Below are 17,454 nucleotides of genomic sequence, written 5' to 3'. Positions count from 1 at the left end.
GTTAACCAATCCCTTTCCTTAACTTTAGCTGTTCTTAAAGAATATGTCAATCCCTGCCAGCCATCGCCTTGTGGCTCAAATTCTCAGTGCCGCGAAAACAACGAGCAGGCCATCTGCTCATGCCTTCCTGAGTATGTGGGTACTCCGCCCAATTGTCGACCAGAATGTGTCACTAGTGCAGAGTGTCCTCATGACAAGGCGTGCATTAGGCAAAAGTGTAGTGATCCCTGCCCTGGTGTTTGTGGCTCCAATGCCGATTGCCGCGTCATCCAGCATGCCCCAATCTGTAGTTGTCGACCTGGTTTCACAGGAGACGCCTTCACTCGCTGCTTGCCCCTGCCACGTAAGATATTCCCTCGACGGCTGCCCCTTACTTTAGTTCACTTGCCCTTCCTTTAACTTGCAGCCCCACGACCACCCCAGTTGGATGTGTATCGAAATCCATGTGTACCCTCGCCTTGTGGTCAATACGCAGAGTGCCGGGATAACCAGGGAACTGCCACCTGCAGTTGTCTGCCCTCCTACTTCGGCACTCCACCCAACTGCCGTCCCGAGTGCACCATCAACCCAGACTGCCCCGCTCATCTTTCTTGCCAACAGCAGCGTTGTCGCGATCCCTGCCCCGGAGCCTGTGGATTCAATGCCCTGTGCACGGTTATAAACCACAATCCCACGTGTCAATGTGCTCCTGGACTGATCGGCAACCCCTTCACATCCTGCCATGCCCCACCGCCAGTCGCACGGGATCCCCTACCAATCGAGGATCCCTGCTCTCTGATAACTTGCGGTGTGAATGCAGTTTGCAACCAGGGACAGTGCATCTGTCTGCCTGAATTCGTGGGTAACCCATTGGTGGGTTGTCGTCCAGAATGTGTGCTTAGCACGGAATGCGACTGGAACAAGGCGTGCGTGAGGAACAAGTGCATCGATCCCTGTCCTGGAACCTGCGGATCCAATGCCATCTGCGAGGTGCACAGACACGTGGCCATGTGCCACTGTCCACCGGGAATGACTGGAAATGCCTTCAGCCAATGTCGACCTCTACCACCAGCTCCGATTCGCGATGTCATTGATCCTTGCTCACCTTCGCCGTGCGGACCAAATGCCCAGTGCCGCAACATCAACGGACAGGCAGTGTGCTCTTGCCTCCGCGATTTCGTGGGAGTTCCACCATCATGCCGACCAGAGTGCGTCAGCAACGCGGAGTGCCCGCTGCATTTGGCTTGTCTCCAGCAACATTGTAGAGATCCCTGTCCCGGAGTTTGTGGCTTGAACGCTGAGTGCCGTGTGATCAATCACAGTCCGAACTGCCATTGCATTGGCTCCTTTACGGGAAATCCATTCGTGGCTTGTCACCGGCAACCACCGCCACCGATTAGGAGAGACCCCATTGATCCTTGTCAGCCATCACCATGTGGAGCTAATGCGGAGTGTCGATCCCAGGGAAGCAATGCCCAATGCAATTGCCTTGATGGCTTTATTGGTACACCACCCAATTGCCGACCAGAGTGTGTGTCTAACTCGGACTGTCCCACGAATCTGGCTTGTCTGAATCAGAAGTGCCGCGATCCCTGTCCAGGTGTTTGTGGCTCAAATGCCGAGTGCTATGTGATCAATCACACTCCCATGTGCACATGCGCGGCTGGACAAACCGGCAATCCTTTCGTGGGCTGTCAAGCAGTGCGTGATGTTCCCCAACCGCTTACACCCTGTGTTCCCAGTCCTTGCGGAGCCAACGCTCTCTGTACGGAGAGGAATGGAGCTGGAGCCTGCCAGTGCCTTCCGGAGTTCTACGGCAATCCCTACGAGGGCTGCCGACCCGAGTGCGTGCTCAACTCAGACTGCCCCAGCCACCTGGCTTGTCTCAACCAACACTGCCGCGATCCCTGCCCCGGAACCTGTGGTCCAAATGCCCAGTGTCAAGTGCGCGATCACCTGCCGCAATGCAACTGCCTTGCGGGATACCAGGGCAACCCCTACGTGTACTGCAGCGTCCTGCGTGAACGTAAGCAGATTCTCGGAAAGATAGTTATTCGACTTGAAATTTACCCTGAAATTTTCCCGACAGCCCTGCCCGAACCGATTCCCTTACGCCCATGTCAGCCATCTCCTTGCGGTCCCAACTCTCAGTGTCGGGAGTCGATCAACCAGGCAATATGCAAGTGCCTGCCCGACTTCATTGGATCCCCGCCCGCCTGTAGGCCGGAGTGTACTATTTCCAGCGAGTGTGATTTGACCCTGGCGTGTGTCCAGCAACACTGTGTCGATCCCTGTCCAGGTGTCTGTGGCAGCAGTGCCCAATGTAGGGTCATTAACCACAGTCCGCACTGTAGCTGCCTGCCTGGTTTCACGGGTGATGCCATTAGTGGTTGCCAACGCATCCGTAAGACTCATAATTCTTTATATAACCCCAGGAGTTCACTTAACCCCAAACCCTTTGCAGCCCCTGCGATTACTTACGATGCCCCCAAGGAAACCTATCGCGATCCCTGTGTACCCTCTCCCTGCGGAACCTTTGGCCAGTGTCGTGCCCAGGGCAACCAGGCGATCTGCTCTTGCCTTACTGGCTACTATGGAGCACCGCCTAATTGCCGGCCAGAGTGTGTGATAAATCCGGATTGTGCCTCTCATTTGGCTTGTATCAGTGAAAAGTGTCGCGATCCGTGTCCCGGTTCTTGTGGGTTCAATGCCCAGTGCAACGTCATCAACCACACACCCATTTGCAGTTGCCCATCGGGTTATGAGGGCAATCCCTTCGTGAGCTGCCAACGAACTCCACCACCACCAACTCCAATCCTTCGCGATGCCTGCAATCCCTCGCCTTGCGGCTCCAATGCGATCTGCAGTTCGGGAGGCCAGTGCACATGTCTGCCTGACTTCGAGGGCAATCCCTACGTGGGTTGTCGACCCGAGTGTGTCCTAAACACAGACTGTTCGAGGGACAAGGCCTGCCAGCGCAGCAAGTGCACTGATCCCTGTCCAGGAGCTTGTGGTGTTGGAGCAGTTTGCGAGGTTCGCAACCATGTACCCACATGTACTTGCCCGCCCGGAACTTCCGGCAACGCGTTCGTCCAGTGTACCCTTGTGCAATGTAGGTTGCAAACAAAGAATCAACTCGATTTTAAGAGCCCGTTTAACAACTCCTTATTCTGTTTAGCTTCACCTGTGGTGCCCCTGAACCCTTGCCAACCATCGCCGTGTGGAAACAACGCCCAATGCCGAGAGGTCAACGAGCAGGCCATCTGCTCTTGCTTACCCGGTTACTTTGGTGTCCCTCCGAGGTGCCGCCCCGAGTGCACCATTAACTCGGACTGTGCCCCTCACCTCGCCTGCTCGAATCAGCAGTGCCGCGATCCCTGTCCTGGAGCTTGTGGGCAGTTTGCTCAGTGCCAAGTCATCCGACATGTGCCCCACTGTAGTTGTCCCTCAGGTTTCTCAGGCAATGCCTTCTTCCTCTGCCACCGTGTGCCACCACCACCACCAGTTCAAAGGGAGCCACTCAACCCTTGCTCACCATCGCCATGCGGAGCCAATGCGGAGTGCTCTGATCAAAATGGCCAGGCCATTTGCAAGTGCCTCAAGGATTATGTGGGCACACCCCCCCAACTGTCGACCGGAGTGCATAACCTCTTCGGAGTGTCCGAATCAGTTGGCTTGTATTGCGCAGAAATGCAAGGATCCTTGCCCTGGGCTTTGCGGAAACGCAGCCACCTGCCAAGTAGTCAGCCACGTGCCTTCATGCATCTGCATTGCGGACTACATTGGTGACCCGTACACTGGATGCCACCCTCGACCGCAGATTCAGCGGGAGCAGATCAATCCCTGCTTCCAGAACCCGTGCGGAAGCAATGCCGTTTGCAGAGAACGCGGAGGAGCCGGTTCGTGTCAGTGCTTGCCGGAATACTACGGCAACCCCTACGAGGGATGTCGTCCCGAATGCGTACTCAACTCGGACTGTTCGAGCCACTTGGCTTGCCTGAATCAACATTGTCGCGATCCCTGCCCAGGAAGCTGTGCCCCCAATGCCCAGTGTCAAGTGGTTAACCACGTGCCCAGCTGTAGTTGCTACCCCGGATACAGTGGTGATCCATATCGCCATTGTCATGTCGTCCAGGCGGAACGTAAGCAGTCTTCATCCAGTCAATCGTTTAACCCTTGCACTAACCCACAAATTTACCATTACCCCCAATCTGCACTCTTATGTCCCTCAGCAGCTATCGAAGTTGTCCACTATAATCCCTGTCAGCCCTCGCCGTGCGGTCCCAACTCCCAGTGCACCGAGTCCCAGGGTCAGGCGGTTTGTCGCTGCCTGCCCGATTACTTTGGTTCCCCACCAGCTTGTCGACCCGAGTGTACCTCAAACCCTGAGTGTCCCAATGATAGGGCCTGCGTGGCCAGAAGATGCTCCGATCCCTGTGTGGGTGCTTGTGGTCAGAATGCCATTTGTCGGGCGCATCAGCACAGAGCTCATTGCTCGTGTCATCCTGGCTACACAGGTGATGCCTTCATGCGCTGCCTGCCATTGCCCCCGCCCCAACCTGTTAGGGACTCACCCAGAGATCCGTGTCTGCCCTCTCCTTGTGGACAGTTTGCTCAGTGTCGCGTGGAGTACGGGCAAGCCGTGTGCTCCTGCCTGGCATCCTACTTCGGCACTCCTCCTTACTGTCGTCCCGAGTGCACTCAGAATTCAGATTGTCCTAGTCATAGGGCTTGTGTTAATCAAAGGTGCGTGGATCCCTGCCCCGGGGCTTGTGGTCTGAACGCCCAGTGTGATGTGCTCAACCATGTGCCCAGCTGTTCATGTCTCCGAGGTTTTGTGGGAGATCCCTTCTACCGCTGTTACCCCGCGCCATCGCCACCTCCAACCCCCGTTACTGTCGTGGCGGATGATCCTTGTAACCCCTCGCCCTGTGGTCCCAATGCCCAGTGTTCGAACGGGGTGTGTAGTTGTCTGCCCCTGTACCTTGGTGATCCGTACGTGGGTTGTCGTCCAGAGTGTGTTCTGAGTACGGAGTGTCCGTGGGACAAAGCCTGCATTCGCAATCGTTGCCTGGATCCGTGTCCGGGAACATGTGGATTGGGAGCCACGTGCCAGGTGCATAATCATGTGGCCATGTGCCAGTGTCCGGCTGGCTATCAGGGCAATCCGTTTGTGCTGTGCCAGCAGACCCCTCTCCAGGCTCCCGTGGAGCTTCATCCCTGCCAGCCATCGCCTTGTGGACCCCACGGGCAATGTCGGGAAGTCGGCTCGCAAGCGATTTGTACTTGCCTGCCCGGCTACTATGGAAATCCACCAGCCTGCCGACCAGAGTGTGTCAGCGATCCAGAATGTCCGCCAAGTCTGGCGTGTGTAAATCAGAAATGCCGCGATCCCTGTCCCGGTGCTTGTGGCTATCTGGCGCAGTGCCATGTGATTAACCACAGTCCGCAGTGTGTCTGCCCTGCTGGTTACACTGGAAGTCCCTACACCCAATGTCAGTTGATACGGGAAGATTACAGACCAGTCCAGCGCGAGCCAATTGATCCTTGCTCACCGTCTCCATGCGGTCCTCACGCGCAATGCAGCAATGAAGGAGGTAATGCGGTCTGCCGCTGCCTTTCGGAATACTTGGGAGTACCGCCCTACTGTCGACCCGAGTGCATTGCCAACAGCGAGTGTCCAAGCGATAGGGCTTGCATTAATCGAAAATGCCAGGATCCATGTCCAGGCTTGTGTGGTTACAACGCCATCTGTCGAACGTACAACCATCAGCCGAACTGTGTTTGTGCGCCTGGATTGGTCGGCAATCCCTTCAACTCCTGCCTGCCGCCCACTCGCCCTGAGATTTTGCCTGCACCTCCCACAACTGCCATTCAGGTGCTGCAGTACGAAGAGCCGTTGATCAACGGCTGTGAACCCAACCCCTGTGGAGCTAACGCCCAGTGCAATCAGCGGCGAGGAGTTGTCTCCTGCGTCTGTCTACCCGACTATTTCGGCAACCCCTACGAAGCCTGTCGACCAGAGTGCATTTTGAACTCCGATTGTCCTTCGAGCAGGGCTTGTGTGCAGCAGAAATGCCGCGATCCGTGTCCTGGCACCTGTGGCCTGAATGCCGAGTGCCATGTCCTGGATCATCTGCCACAGTGCAGGTGTTTCAGTGGTTACACTGGAAACCCCTTGGCCTACTGCGCTCCTGTGCCGATAGTCCAACAATGTAAGCACCCATTCTTAGAAACATCTTTCCAGAACTTAGATAATCAACTGTGTCCCTTTACGATATTCCCTTTAGCACCCTTGACTCCCTGTGAGCCTTCGCCCTGTGGACCCAATGCCCAGTGTCACCCGTCAAATAATGAAGCAGTTTGCTCCTGCCTTCCCGAGTTCTACGGAACCCCTCCTAATTGTCGACCCGAGTGTACCCTGAACTCAGAGTGTTCTTATGATATGGCGTGTGTCCACCACAATTGCGTCGATCCGTGTCCGGGAGTTTGCGGCATTAATGCCGAGTGTCGCGTGCACTACCACAGTCCAATATGTTACTGCATCTCTTCGCATACGGGTGATCCTTTCACACGTTGCTATGAGACCCCCAAACGTAAGCATCGATTTAGTACTTCGTATGATAAATTGGTTAACAAAAACCTTTTCCCCGTTCTTATTACAACAGCTGAGCGACCCCAAATATACGACACACCTTCTCCTCCCTATCCGGTTGCTATACCAAACCTGGTTTACATTCAACAACAACAACCGGGAATAGTAAATATTCCTTCTGCTCCTCAACCTGGATATCCTCCATCTCAGCCATCAGTTTACAATGTAAACTATCCGACACCACAACCGACGAGTCCCCAGCAGCCTGGAGTCGTGAATATACCATCCGTGTCACAGCCAGTCTACCCATCGCCACAGCCTCCAAATTACGACGTCAACTACCCAACAACGCCTTATCCGATTCCTCAACAACCCGGTGTTGTGAATATTCCCTCGGTACCCCAACCGGTGCCTCCCATATCTCAGAGACCTGTGTTTATATCGACATCCACGAACCCATCGCCTGCACCTCAGCCTGGAATTATAAACATTCCTTCGGTGCCGCAGCCTGGATATCCTACTCCACAGGCCCCTGTCTATAATGTTAACTATCCAACTACTCCTGCTCCGATTCCCCAACAACCCGGGGTGGTGAATATTCCATCTGTGCCACAACCAGCATATCCTTCACCAAATCCACCAGTCTACGACGTTAACTATCCAACGCCGTCACCACCTTTACAACCTGGAGTAATCAATATTCCTTCTGTACCGCAACCGACACCTCCGCCACAACAACCTCCGGTTTATATACCCTCACCTGAGATCCCGACTCCAGCTCCCAAGCCAGGGGTGATAAACATTCCTTCAGTGCCACAACCTGTACACCCAACACCACAGCCTCCTGCTTATGATGTAAACTATCCGACGACTCCTTCTTCAATTCCTCATCAGCCTGGCGTGATAAATATTCCTTCAGCACCTCAGCCAGTGCATCCTTCGGCCAATCCACCAGTTTACGAAGTGAACTATCCGTCGACACCTTCGGTTCCCCAACAACCAGGAGTTCATAATATACCATCGTACCCACCTACTCCTCAACCTCCAGTATTTATACCATCTCATGAAACTCCCACGCCTGCTCCAAAACCAGGAGTAATCAATATTCCGTCGGTGCCGCAACCTGTTCACCCTACGCCGCAGGCACCAATTTATGATGTGAATTACCCAACAAAACCGCCTGTGCAAACACCACACCCTGGAGTTGTTAATATTCCATCGGTGCCACAGCCAGTGCCTCCGGTTTCGCAACGTCCCGTCTTTATACCTTCACCTGTGAACACCACACCCGCTCCCCAACCAGGAGTTATAAACATACCTTCAGTGCCACAGCCAGCTCACCCAACCTATCAACCTCCTGTTGTGCAACGACCGGCTATATACGATGTGTATTATCCACCACCTCCCTCGAGACCGGGTGTGATCAATATTCCCTCGTCTTCGCGGCCCGTTTACCCAGTGCCACAACAACCAATCTACGTACCAGCACCCGTTTTGAATATTCCTGCACCAAGACCAGTTATACACAATATTCCTTCAGTACCACAACCGACGTACCCGCATCAGAATCCACCTATCCAGGATGTTACTTATCCGGCTCCTCATCCGACTCCTGCAGCACCAGGAGTAGTCAATATTCCTTCGGTGCCCCAACCCGTGCCATCACCTTCACCTGGAGTGATAAATATTCCATCGCAGCCATCACCTCCGATCTCAGTACCAACTCCCGGAGTTGTGAACATACCCTCGGTTCCCCAACCGACGTATCCACCACAAAATCCACCAATTTATGATGTCAACTATCCGACACTCCAACCAACTCCCCCCTCACCAGGAATAATAAATATTCCTTCGGTGCCTCAACCTCAGCCATCGCCAACTCCTGGAGTTATCAACGTACCCTCGCAACCTTCACCACCAATTTCAGTACCAACTCCTGGAATTGTAAACATTCCCTCGGTTCCACAACCGACGTATCCACCACAAAATCCTCCAATTTACGATGTCAACTATCCGACACCACAACCAACTCCCCCAGCACCAGGAATAATAAATATTCCTTCGGTGCCTCAACCTGTGCCATCACCCACTCCTGGAGTAATAAATATCCCCTCGCAACCATCGCCGCCTATTTCGGTACCAACCCCTGGAGTTGTGAACATACCCTCGGTTCCACAACCGACTTATCCACCACAAAATCCACCAATTTATGATGTCAACTATCCGACACCACAGCCAACTCCTCCAGCACCAGGAATTATAAATATTCCTTCGGTGCCTCAACCTCAGCCATCGCCAACTCCTGGAGTTATCAATGTACCCTCGCAACCTTCACCACCAATTTCAGTACCAACCCCTGGAATTGTAAACATTCCCTCGGTTCCACAACCGACGTATCAACCTTCAAATCCTCCTATTTACGACGTCAGCTATCCTACACAACAGCCAACTCCTCCGGCACCTGGAATTATCAATATTCCCTCTGTGCCTCAGCCAGTGCCATCACCAACGCCTGGTGTCGTCAACATTCCCGCAGAACCATCACCCCCAACTATAGTTCAAAAACCAGGAATCATAAACATTCCTTCGGTACCACAACCTGAATATCCGACTCAAAAGCCTTCTTACCAGGACGTGAGTTACCCAACTCCACAGCCTAATCCACCGATACCAGGAATTATTAATATTCCCTCGCTGCCTCAGCCTGTGCCTTCGGCAACTCCCGGAGTTATCAACGTACCCTCACAACCATCTCAGCCGATACCGACACCAAGACCTGGAATTGTAAACATTCCCTCCGTACCACAACCGATACCTTCAACACCTCAACGTCCGGTACAAGAGGTTCAATACGATACTCAGAGACCACAGCCAATTCCTGGTGTGGTCAACGTTCCATCTGTACCGCAATCAACTCCCGCTAGACCCAATTACGATGTGGCCAGGCCCGGTTTCGAGTTCAACCCGTGCTATCCATCGCCCTGCGGTCCCTACTCCCATTGTCACAATCGATTTGGAGCGGCTGCATGTGTTTGCCTGCCAAACTACAGAGGAACTCCACCCAATTGCCGTCCGGAATGTGTGGTTAACTCGGATTGCCCATCAGCCTTGGCGTGCATCAACGAAAGGTGTCGCGATCCTTGTCCAGGATCCTGCGCATACAATGCACTTTGCCGAGTGCATGAGCATGTGCCTAGTTGCTTCTGCCAGCCAGGTTACACCGGAAATCCGTTCGACTTCTGTCAACCCACACCGATACCACCGGTACAACGTGAACCCATTGAGGCAAAGGATCCTTGTTATCCATCAATTTGTGGACCCAATGCCGTGTGCAATAATGGAAAGTGCAACTGCATTCCGGAGTATCATGGAGATCCCTATGTTGGGTGCCGACCGGAATGTGTTCTCAACACGGATTGTGCCAGGGATAAGGCTTGTATTCGACAGAAGTGTCAAGATCCCTGTCCAGGAACTTGTGGACTTAATGCCGTGTGCCATGTTTACAATCATATTGCTACATGTACATGTCCGGAGAAAATGCAAGGGGATGCATTCGTGAGATGTGACCCGATACCAAAGCCACCACCTCCTGCTACAGCACCTCCTACAACATCACCTGCCCTCGTACCACAACGCACTCCGATCAATCCCTGTCAGCCTTCACCTTGTGGACCCAATGCCCAATGTCGAGCCTACCATGAGCAGGCGATTTGCTACTGCTTGCCCGACTTTATTGGAACCCCACCTGCCTGTCGACCGGAGTGCACTTCGAACTCAGATTGTCCACTCGACAAGTACTGTTTGAATCTCAGGTGTCGCGATCCCTGTCCCGGAGCTTGTGGCATTCGTGCCATTTGTCATGTGCAGAACCACGGTCCCTTGTGCGTGTGTCCACCTCACTTGACGGGTAATCCGCTCCTGGCTTGTCAACCCATAGGTATACTTAGAAAAACCCCAAACCCAAGAGAACACGATGCTAATACAACAACTTTAGTTATTCCCCCCGTAGAACGCGACGAAGTGAATCCCTGCCAGCCCTCGCCCTGCGGCCCGAACTCCCAGTGCGAAGCCACGTCCGGCGGAGCCAGGTGCTCCTGCCTGCCCACTTACCACGGCACTCCGCCTTTCTGTCGGCCGGAGTGCGTGAACAGCGCCGACTGTCCGGCGGACAAGGCTTGTCGCAACTACAAGTGCATTGATCCCTGCCCCGGCAGCTGTGGTCAGTCGGCCCTTTGTCGTGTCGTGGCCCACAGTCCAGTGTGCTACTGTCCCGAGGGCTATGTGGGCAATGCCTACAGCCTTTGCCGACGACCAGAGCCGCGACCACCTGTCGTGGTTGTCCTGCCCTGCAGCCCCAACCCGTGTGGGGTGAACGCCATTTGTGTGCCCCACACCGACTTGAGCGTTTGCCAGTGCCTGCCGGGTTACTATGGCAATCCCTCTGAGATCTGCCGACCCGAGTGCACTGTCAACTCCGACTGTCCGAGCCACAGGGCTTGCATGAGCGAGAAGTGTCGCGATCCCTGTCCCGGAGTCTGTGGCATCAATGCCATCTGCCAGGTCGTTAACCACAACCCGGTCTGCGAGTGCCACCCGGGTCACGTGGGCAATCCCTACCACAGTTGTCGCATTCCGCTGCGTGAACGTAAGACCAGACCTCCTAGTTTATGCCTCAATTTCTGCTATCTAAAACCGACCCCAATGCGTTCTCTTGCCCTAAACAACAACGCCGTACTTAATGTCTTTACTCCGCTGCCTTACTTCGTCGACCCTTTAAGCCTACTGATAATTCTCTGTGATATTTTGCTGCCTCAATTGCTATTAAAGACTGATCTTAACCCGACTATACCCCTTAATGCCAAAAACAACAACGCTGTACTCAATTCTCCGTCTCAGTTGCCTTGTGTCTTCCTAAGTGCCTTTTATTTATCTGCCCATATCATCAAGGTTTTAATTCCATACTTGACCAAACATTCATTTTCTCCTCTTTTTTTCTGTTGAGAGGTTTTCTCTGATAATATGCTGTGATAAATTGCTATGATGATCTCAACTTCAACAATACCATATTTTACAAATCCATCAAACCTTTCATCAAAAAACTCTGTGATATTGCTCTGGTTTTCTTAAACCGATTTTATGCAACGCTCTACTCTTTACATTAAGACTGATTTTCTTTCAGCTGCCTCATTTGTATTATATGAAACCCATCGACTCTGCTCAGTGACAATATGCTAGCACTAGATTTACTTAACCTTGCTTTTGGTTTGCTTTTAATGATTGCTTCGCTTTTGGCCCGCTATTGTGCAAATGTTAAAAATTCCACCATTCAATTTATTTAGCCACACCTCCGGAATACGTGAACCCTTGTCAACCGTCGCCGTGCGGAGCCAATTCTCAGTGTCGCGAGTCCCAGGGACAGGCCATCTGCTCCTGTCTGCCAGAATTTGTGGGCACTCCGCCATCGTGTCGTCCGGAATGTGTGATCAGTGCCGAGTGTCCTTCGGACAAGGCGTGCATCAACCAAAAGTGCCAGGATCCGTGTCCCGGAGCCTGTGGCTTGAACGCCCAGTGCCATGTGCGCAACCACAGTCCGCTGTGTTCGTGCCAGCCAGGATTCACCGGCGATGCCCTGACCCGCTGTCTGCCAGTACCGCCACCGAAACCACCGCAAAAGGAGGAGATCCGCGATCCTTGCGTGCCTTCGCCTTGTGGACCGTACTCGCAATGTCGGGTGGTCAATGGCGGAGCCAGTTGCAGCTGCCTTCCGAATTACATGGGATCGGCGCCGTACTGCAGACCGGAGTGCACCATCAATGCGGAGTGTCCCAGCAATCTGGCCTGCATCAACGAGAAGTGCCGTGATCCATGTCCCGGAGCCTGCGGCTTTGCCGCCCAGTGTAGTGTCATCAATCATACGCCCAGTTGTTCGTGTCCCACCGGTTACACGGGAGATCCGTTCACCAGCTGTCGCTTGTTGCCACCACCGCCACCTCCAAAGAGTATGCCCGACCTTTTGCCCGAACCCCAAGAAGATTCCCCTAAGTTAGGCCCCATTTATTTTGCAGCTCCCTCAGATCCCTGCCAGCCTTCACCCTGCGGAGCCAATGCCCTCTGCAACAATGGTCAGTGCTCTTGCCTGCCGGAATATCAAGGCGATCCCTACATTGGTTGCCGACCCGAGTGCGTTTTGAACTCGGAGTGTCCCAGGAACAGGGCCTGTGTGAACCAGAAGTGCGTCGATCCTTGTCCAGGACATTGTGGAGCCAATGCGCTCTGCGATGCCGTCAACCACATTGCCATGTGCCACTGCCCCGAGCGGATGACGGGCAATGCGTTCGTCTCCTGCCAGCCGATACGCGACGAACCACCGCCACCGACGCCCAATCCCTGCCAGCCCTCGCCGTGCGGAGCCAATGCCCAGTGTCTGGAGAGGAATGGCAATGCCATCTGCTCCTGCCTCACTGGCTACTTTGGCCAGCCGCCCAACTGCCGCCTGGAGTGCTACTCCAGCTCCGACTGCGCCCAAGTGCACACATGCATCAACAACAAGTGCGTGGACCCGTGTCCAGGAAAATGTGGCCAGAATGCCGTTTGCCAGGCCATCCAACACAGAGCTCACTGCGAGTGCATCCCGAGATACACCGGAAATGCCTATGTTCTGTGCAATCCCATTCCCGTGCCCCGGGTACCCGAAATAGCTCGCGATCCTTGTCAACCGTCGCCTTGTGGTCCCAACTCCCAGTGCAGAAATGTGAACGAGCAGGCGGAGTGCCGCTGTCTGCCGGAATTCCAGGGAACCCCGCCGAATTGCCGACCCGAGTGCGTCAGCCACGATGAGTGCGCCAACCACCTGGCTTGCATGAACCAGAAGTGCGGCGATCCCTGTCCCGGAAGCTGCGGCCAGGGTGCCCAGTGCTCGGTCAGCCTGCACACTCCCATCTGCCAGTGCCCCGTGGGCATGACTGGCGATCCCTTCCGACTCTGCCGACCTATTCCCCTTGGTAAGATCCTCCAAAGAAGACTTATGACTCTTAAAAATCGTACCTATCTCGCGAAGTGCCAATCACTTGAATTCCCAATTCTTAAAACTTTTTACCCAGTTTATTTTTAACTCCCTTTTTACCCTGTGGTAATTTCAAACCATTTAATAGGATTTTTACCTCCATGTTCTTTTATCAAGATTATATTTAAACTCCCCACCCAACAAGTTTGCATATTGTAATTAGGCAGGGACACCCTATTTATACACCCTGTATATACAATATCCTAACACATGACCACTCCGATTTCAGAAGAACCGAAGGTCCCGCCGACTCCTAAGAACCCGTGCTACCCCTCACCATGTGGAACCAACGCACTTTGCCGCGTCCAAGGAGACAACTTCGTTTGCGAGTGCAGTCCGTCGGACTACATTGGCAATCCCTACGAGGGCTGTCGCCCCGAGTGCGTGGGCAACTCCGAGTGTCCGGCCAACCAGGCCTGCATCCGCAGCAAGTGCCAGGATCCCTGTCCAGGAGTGTGTGGCCTGGAGGCCATTTGCAGCATGAACAACCACATTCCGATCTGCTCCTGCCCGCCAGGATACACTGGCAACGCGTTTGCCCAGTGCACCCGTCAACTGACCCCGCCTCCTCCATCGGATCCCTGCTACCCGTCGCCATGTGGACCCAACTCGATCTGCCGGAAACAGAACGACAAGGCTGTGTGCGAGTGCTTGCCAGGATTCTTCGGTAATCCCCTGGTGCAGGGCTGTCGCCCGGAGTGCACCCTCAGCTCGGACTGTCCCAAGGATCGGGCCTGCATCAACTCCAAGTGCGTGGACGCCTGCGTGGGAGAGTGTGGATTCGGAGCCGTTTGCCAGACGATCAACCACAGTCCGGTGTGCAGTTGCCCCGGAAAGATGGTCGGAAATCCCTTCGTTCAGTGCGAGGAGCCGCGCCAGGCCGAACCAGTTGATCCCTGCCAGCCATCGCCGTGTCGCAGCAACGGAATCTGCCGCGTGTACAACGGAGCTGCCACCTGCAGCTATCCGGAGTGCGTGATCAACGAGGATTGCTCGAGGGATAGGGCCTGCGTTAGTCAGAAGTGCCGCGATCCTTGCCTGAATGCCTGCGGCATCAATGCCATTTGTCGGGCCATCAACCACAAGGCCGTCTGCAGTTGTCCACCGGAATTCTACGGCTCTCCCTATGCCCAGTGTTTGAGGCAGATACCGGAGCAGCCGCCAAAGCCGGAGTGCATCAGCGACGGAGATTGTACCAACGACAAGGCGTGCATCAACCAGGTTTGCCGCAATCCCTGCGAGCAATCGAACCTGTGCGCCCCACAGGCGCGTTGCCACGTCCAACTGCATCGACCACTCTGTGTCTGCAATGAAGGATACACCGGAAATGCACTGCAGAACTGCTACCTTCTGGGTTGCCGATCGGATGGAGAGTGCGCCGCCAACGAGGCCTGCATCAACCAGCAATGTGTGGACCCCTGTGGATTCACTCAGTGCGGAACCGGAGCCATTTGCCGGGCGGACTTCAACCATCGAGCCAGGTGCCATTGTCTGGAGGGATACCGCGGCAATCCTCTGGTGCGTTGCGAGCGTCCAGAGTGTCGCTCGGATGAGGAGTGCGCCTTCCACCTGGCCTGCCGCAATGAACGCTGCGAGGATCCTTGCAACTGTGGCATTGGAGCCCAGTGCCGCGTGGAGAACCATCGCGCTCAGTGCCGTTGCCCAGCCGGATTCAGTGGTAATCCGGCAGTGCGATGCGAATTGGTGCCAACTCAGCCGGAGGGATGCACCATGGACGCCGAGTGCCCCAGCAAACTGGCCTGCTTCGGAGGAGAGTGCAAGAACCCGTGCGATGTGACGCATCCTTGTGGCGCCAACGCCATCTGCGAGGTGGTGGACACCCTTCCTCTGCGCACCATGATGTGCAGCTGTCTGCCTGGCTACGTGGGTGAGGCAGACATTGGATGTCACAAAGGTAAGTTATCGCTGGAGTCTTTCGATGACCATTGGAATAACCCAATCCAAAAGAGCCTGTGGCTCAGCTTATTTAAATACGCTTTATTTTTGAGTTTGCTTCTTTCATTGCAGCAGCAGTTTTTATATAAAGTGCTTATACAAATATATTTTTTAATGATTGAATCATTTATAGTGATGCACCTCCTGAGCAGTTGCACTATATATATTTTTATTGCACTCTGTAACTCTTAACTGTTGCACTCAAACACTTAGCAAAAATACTAAACCCATCTTAATATGCAATACTAATCTATGATTTTATTGACATAGAACCCCCGCGAGATCAAGGCTGCACCTCGCATGATCAGTGCCAGGATACGGAAGCCTGCAGAGGTGGAAACTGTGTCAATCCTTGTCTGGATTCGTCGCCTTGTGCGCGAACAGCCCAGTGTTTGGCCCAGCAACATCGCGCCATTTGCAGCTGTCCGGAAAGAACGCAGGGAGATCCATTCACCAACTGCTACGAGCCACGTAAGTATAAATAGTTTTAATGATTATCAAGAAACAATATCCTCTAACAATATATTATTTTACCAGCTGAAATCAAGACTGGCTGCACTCACGATTCGGAATGCGAGCCGACAACGGCCTGCATCAACAAACGCTGCCAGGATCCTTGTGCCGAGGCGAATCCTTGCGCCGGAAATGCCGAGTGCCGCGTGCAGAACTCCCGTCCGATTTGCTTCTGTCCAGCTGGTTGGGGTGGCGATCCACAGGTTCAATGCTACAAACGTAAGTACCCATTATTCTTCTGAAATTTTACGAGTGTTAAAATAAGCTTTTATCCTCCAGCTGAGTGCAAGATCAATGCCGACTGTCCTTACGACAAGACCTGCTTGAACGAGAACTGCGTGGATCCCTGCACCCATGGCCAAGTGCGCTGCGGCAGTGGAGCCCAGTGCCTGGCGCAGAACCACCAGGCTGTGTGCATCTGCCCGTCGGGAACGCAGGGCAACCCCTTCATCTCCTGCATCACGGGTCACTGCCAGTACAACGAGGACTGTGCGGATCACGAGGCCTGCGATCGACTGAATCGCGTCTGCCGACCGGTTTGTGATCTGGAGACCTGTGCCCTGAACGCCATCTGTGTGGGTCGTCGCCACCAGCCGCAGTGCGAGTGCCGACCGGGATACCAGGGCAATCCGCATGTGCAGTGCGATATTCCAGTGAAGACACCAAAGCCACAATGTACCCAGGATGGCGACTGTCCCTCGAAACTGGCCTGCATCAACGAGCGTTGCGCAGATCCTTGTGCCACGCCCCATGTGTGCACTCCGCAACAGACCTGCACCGTATTGGACACCCTACCCAAGCGGGCCATGGCCTGCAAGTGTCCTGGAGACACCGTGACGGATATCTCGCGCAACTGCGTGCCCATCAATGTGCCCAAGGTCGTGACTGGCTGCCAGCACAACTCGGAGTGCGCCAATCCCGAAATCTGCTCGAATGGAAACTGCCTGGATGCATGCCGACTGGAGAGGTGTGGCGTGAATGCCCAGTGCACCGCCAGGGATCACTATGCCCAGTGCAGCTGCCCGAAGGGCTACCAGGGCAATCCGCGCATCGAGTGCTACACCACCGAGGTGGACAGACCGAGGATACCCACGCCGGGATGTTCGCGCAACAACGACTGCCCCAGGGACCAGATCTGCCGCAACGAGCTGTGCGAGAGTCCTTGCGCCTCGGATGCCTGCGGAATCGGCGCCTACTGCCACGTGCAGCAGCGCAAGGCCATCTGCCGCTGTCCACCTGGATACTCCGGCAATCCACAAGATCGCTGTGTGCCACGTAAGTGTATAAATAGGTTCAAAATGTAAAGCCTAAGCTCATTCATGATTTAAATTAAGAACATACTCCCTTG

At 54.2% G+C, this 17,454-nt stretch overlaps 1 protein-coding gene across 1 annotated transcript in view; it reads left to right on the top strand.

The window, feature by feature from the left end:
- LOC108101266 overlaps window positions 1-17,454 on the top strand; it is a 108,771-nt gene that overhangs the window by 85,191 nt on the left and 6,126 nt on the right. Inside the window, 12 exon segments of the mRNA XM_043207965.1 lie at window positions 29-343; window positions 407-2,005; window positions 2,069-2,383; window positions 2,444-3,091; window positions 3,158-3,597; window positions 3,599-4,121; window positions 11,914-12,573; window positions 12,640-13,575; window positions 13,867-15,552; window positions 15,864-16,064; window positions 16,131-16,325; window positions 16,386-17,381. Coding sequence (XP_043063900.1) covers window positions 29-343; window positions 407-2,005; window positions 2,069-2,383; window positions 2,444-3,091; window positions 3,158-3,597; window positions 3,599-4,121; window positions 11,914-12,573; window positions 12,640-13,575; window positions 13,867-15,552; window positions 15,864-16,064; window positions 16,131-16,325; window positions 16,386-17,381 — 8,514 coding nt within the window.

Source organism: Drosophila ficusphila, unplaced genomic scaffold (genome assembly GCF_018152265.1).
Source record: "Drosophila ficusphila isolate 14025-0441.05 unplaced genomic scaffold, ASM1815226v1 contig_412, whole genome shotgun sequence".
NCBI lineage: Eukaryota > Metazoa > Arthropoda > Insecta > Diptera > Drosophilidae > Drosophila > Drosophila ficusphila.
Note: the sequence above shows the minus strand (reverse complement) of the source record. Positions and strands in the feature narration are given on the sequence as shown.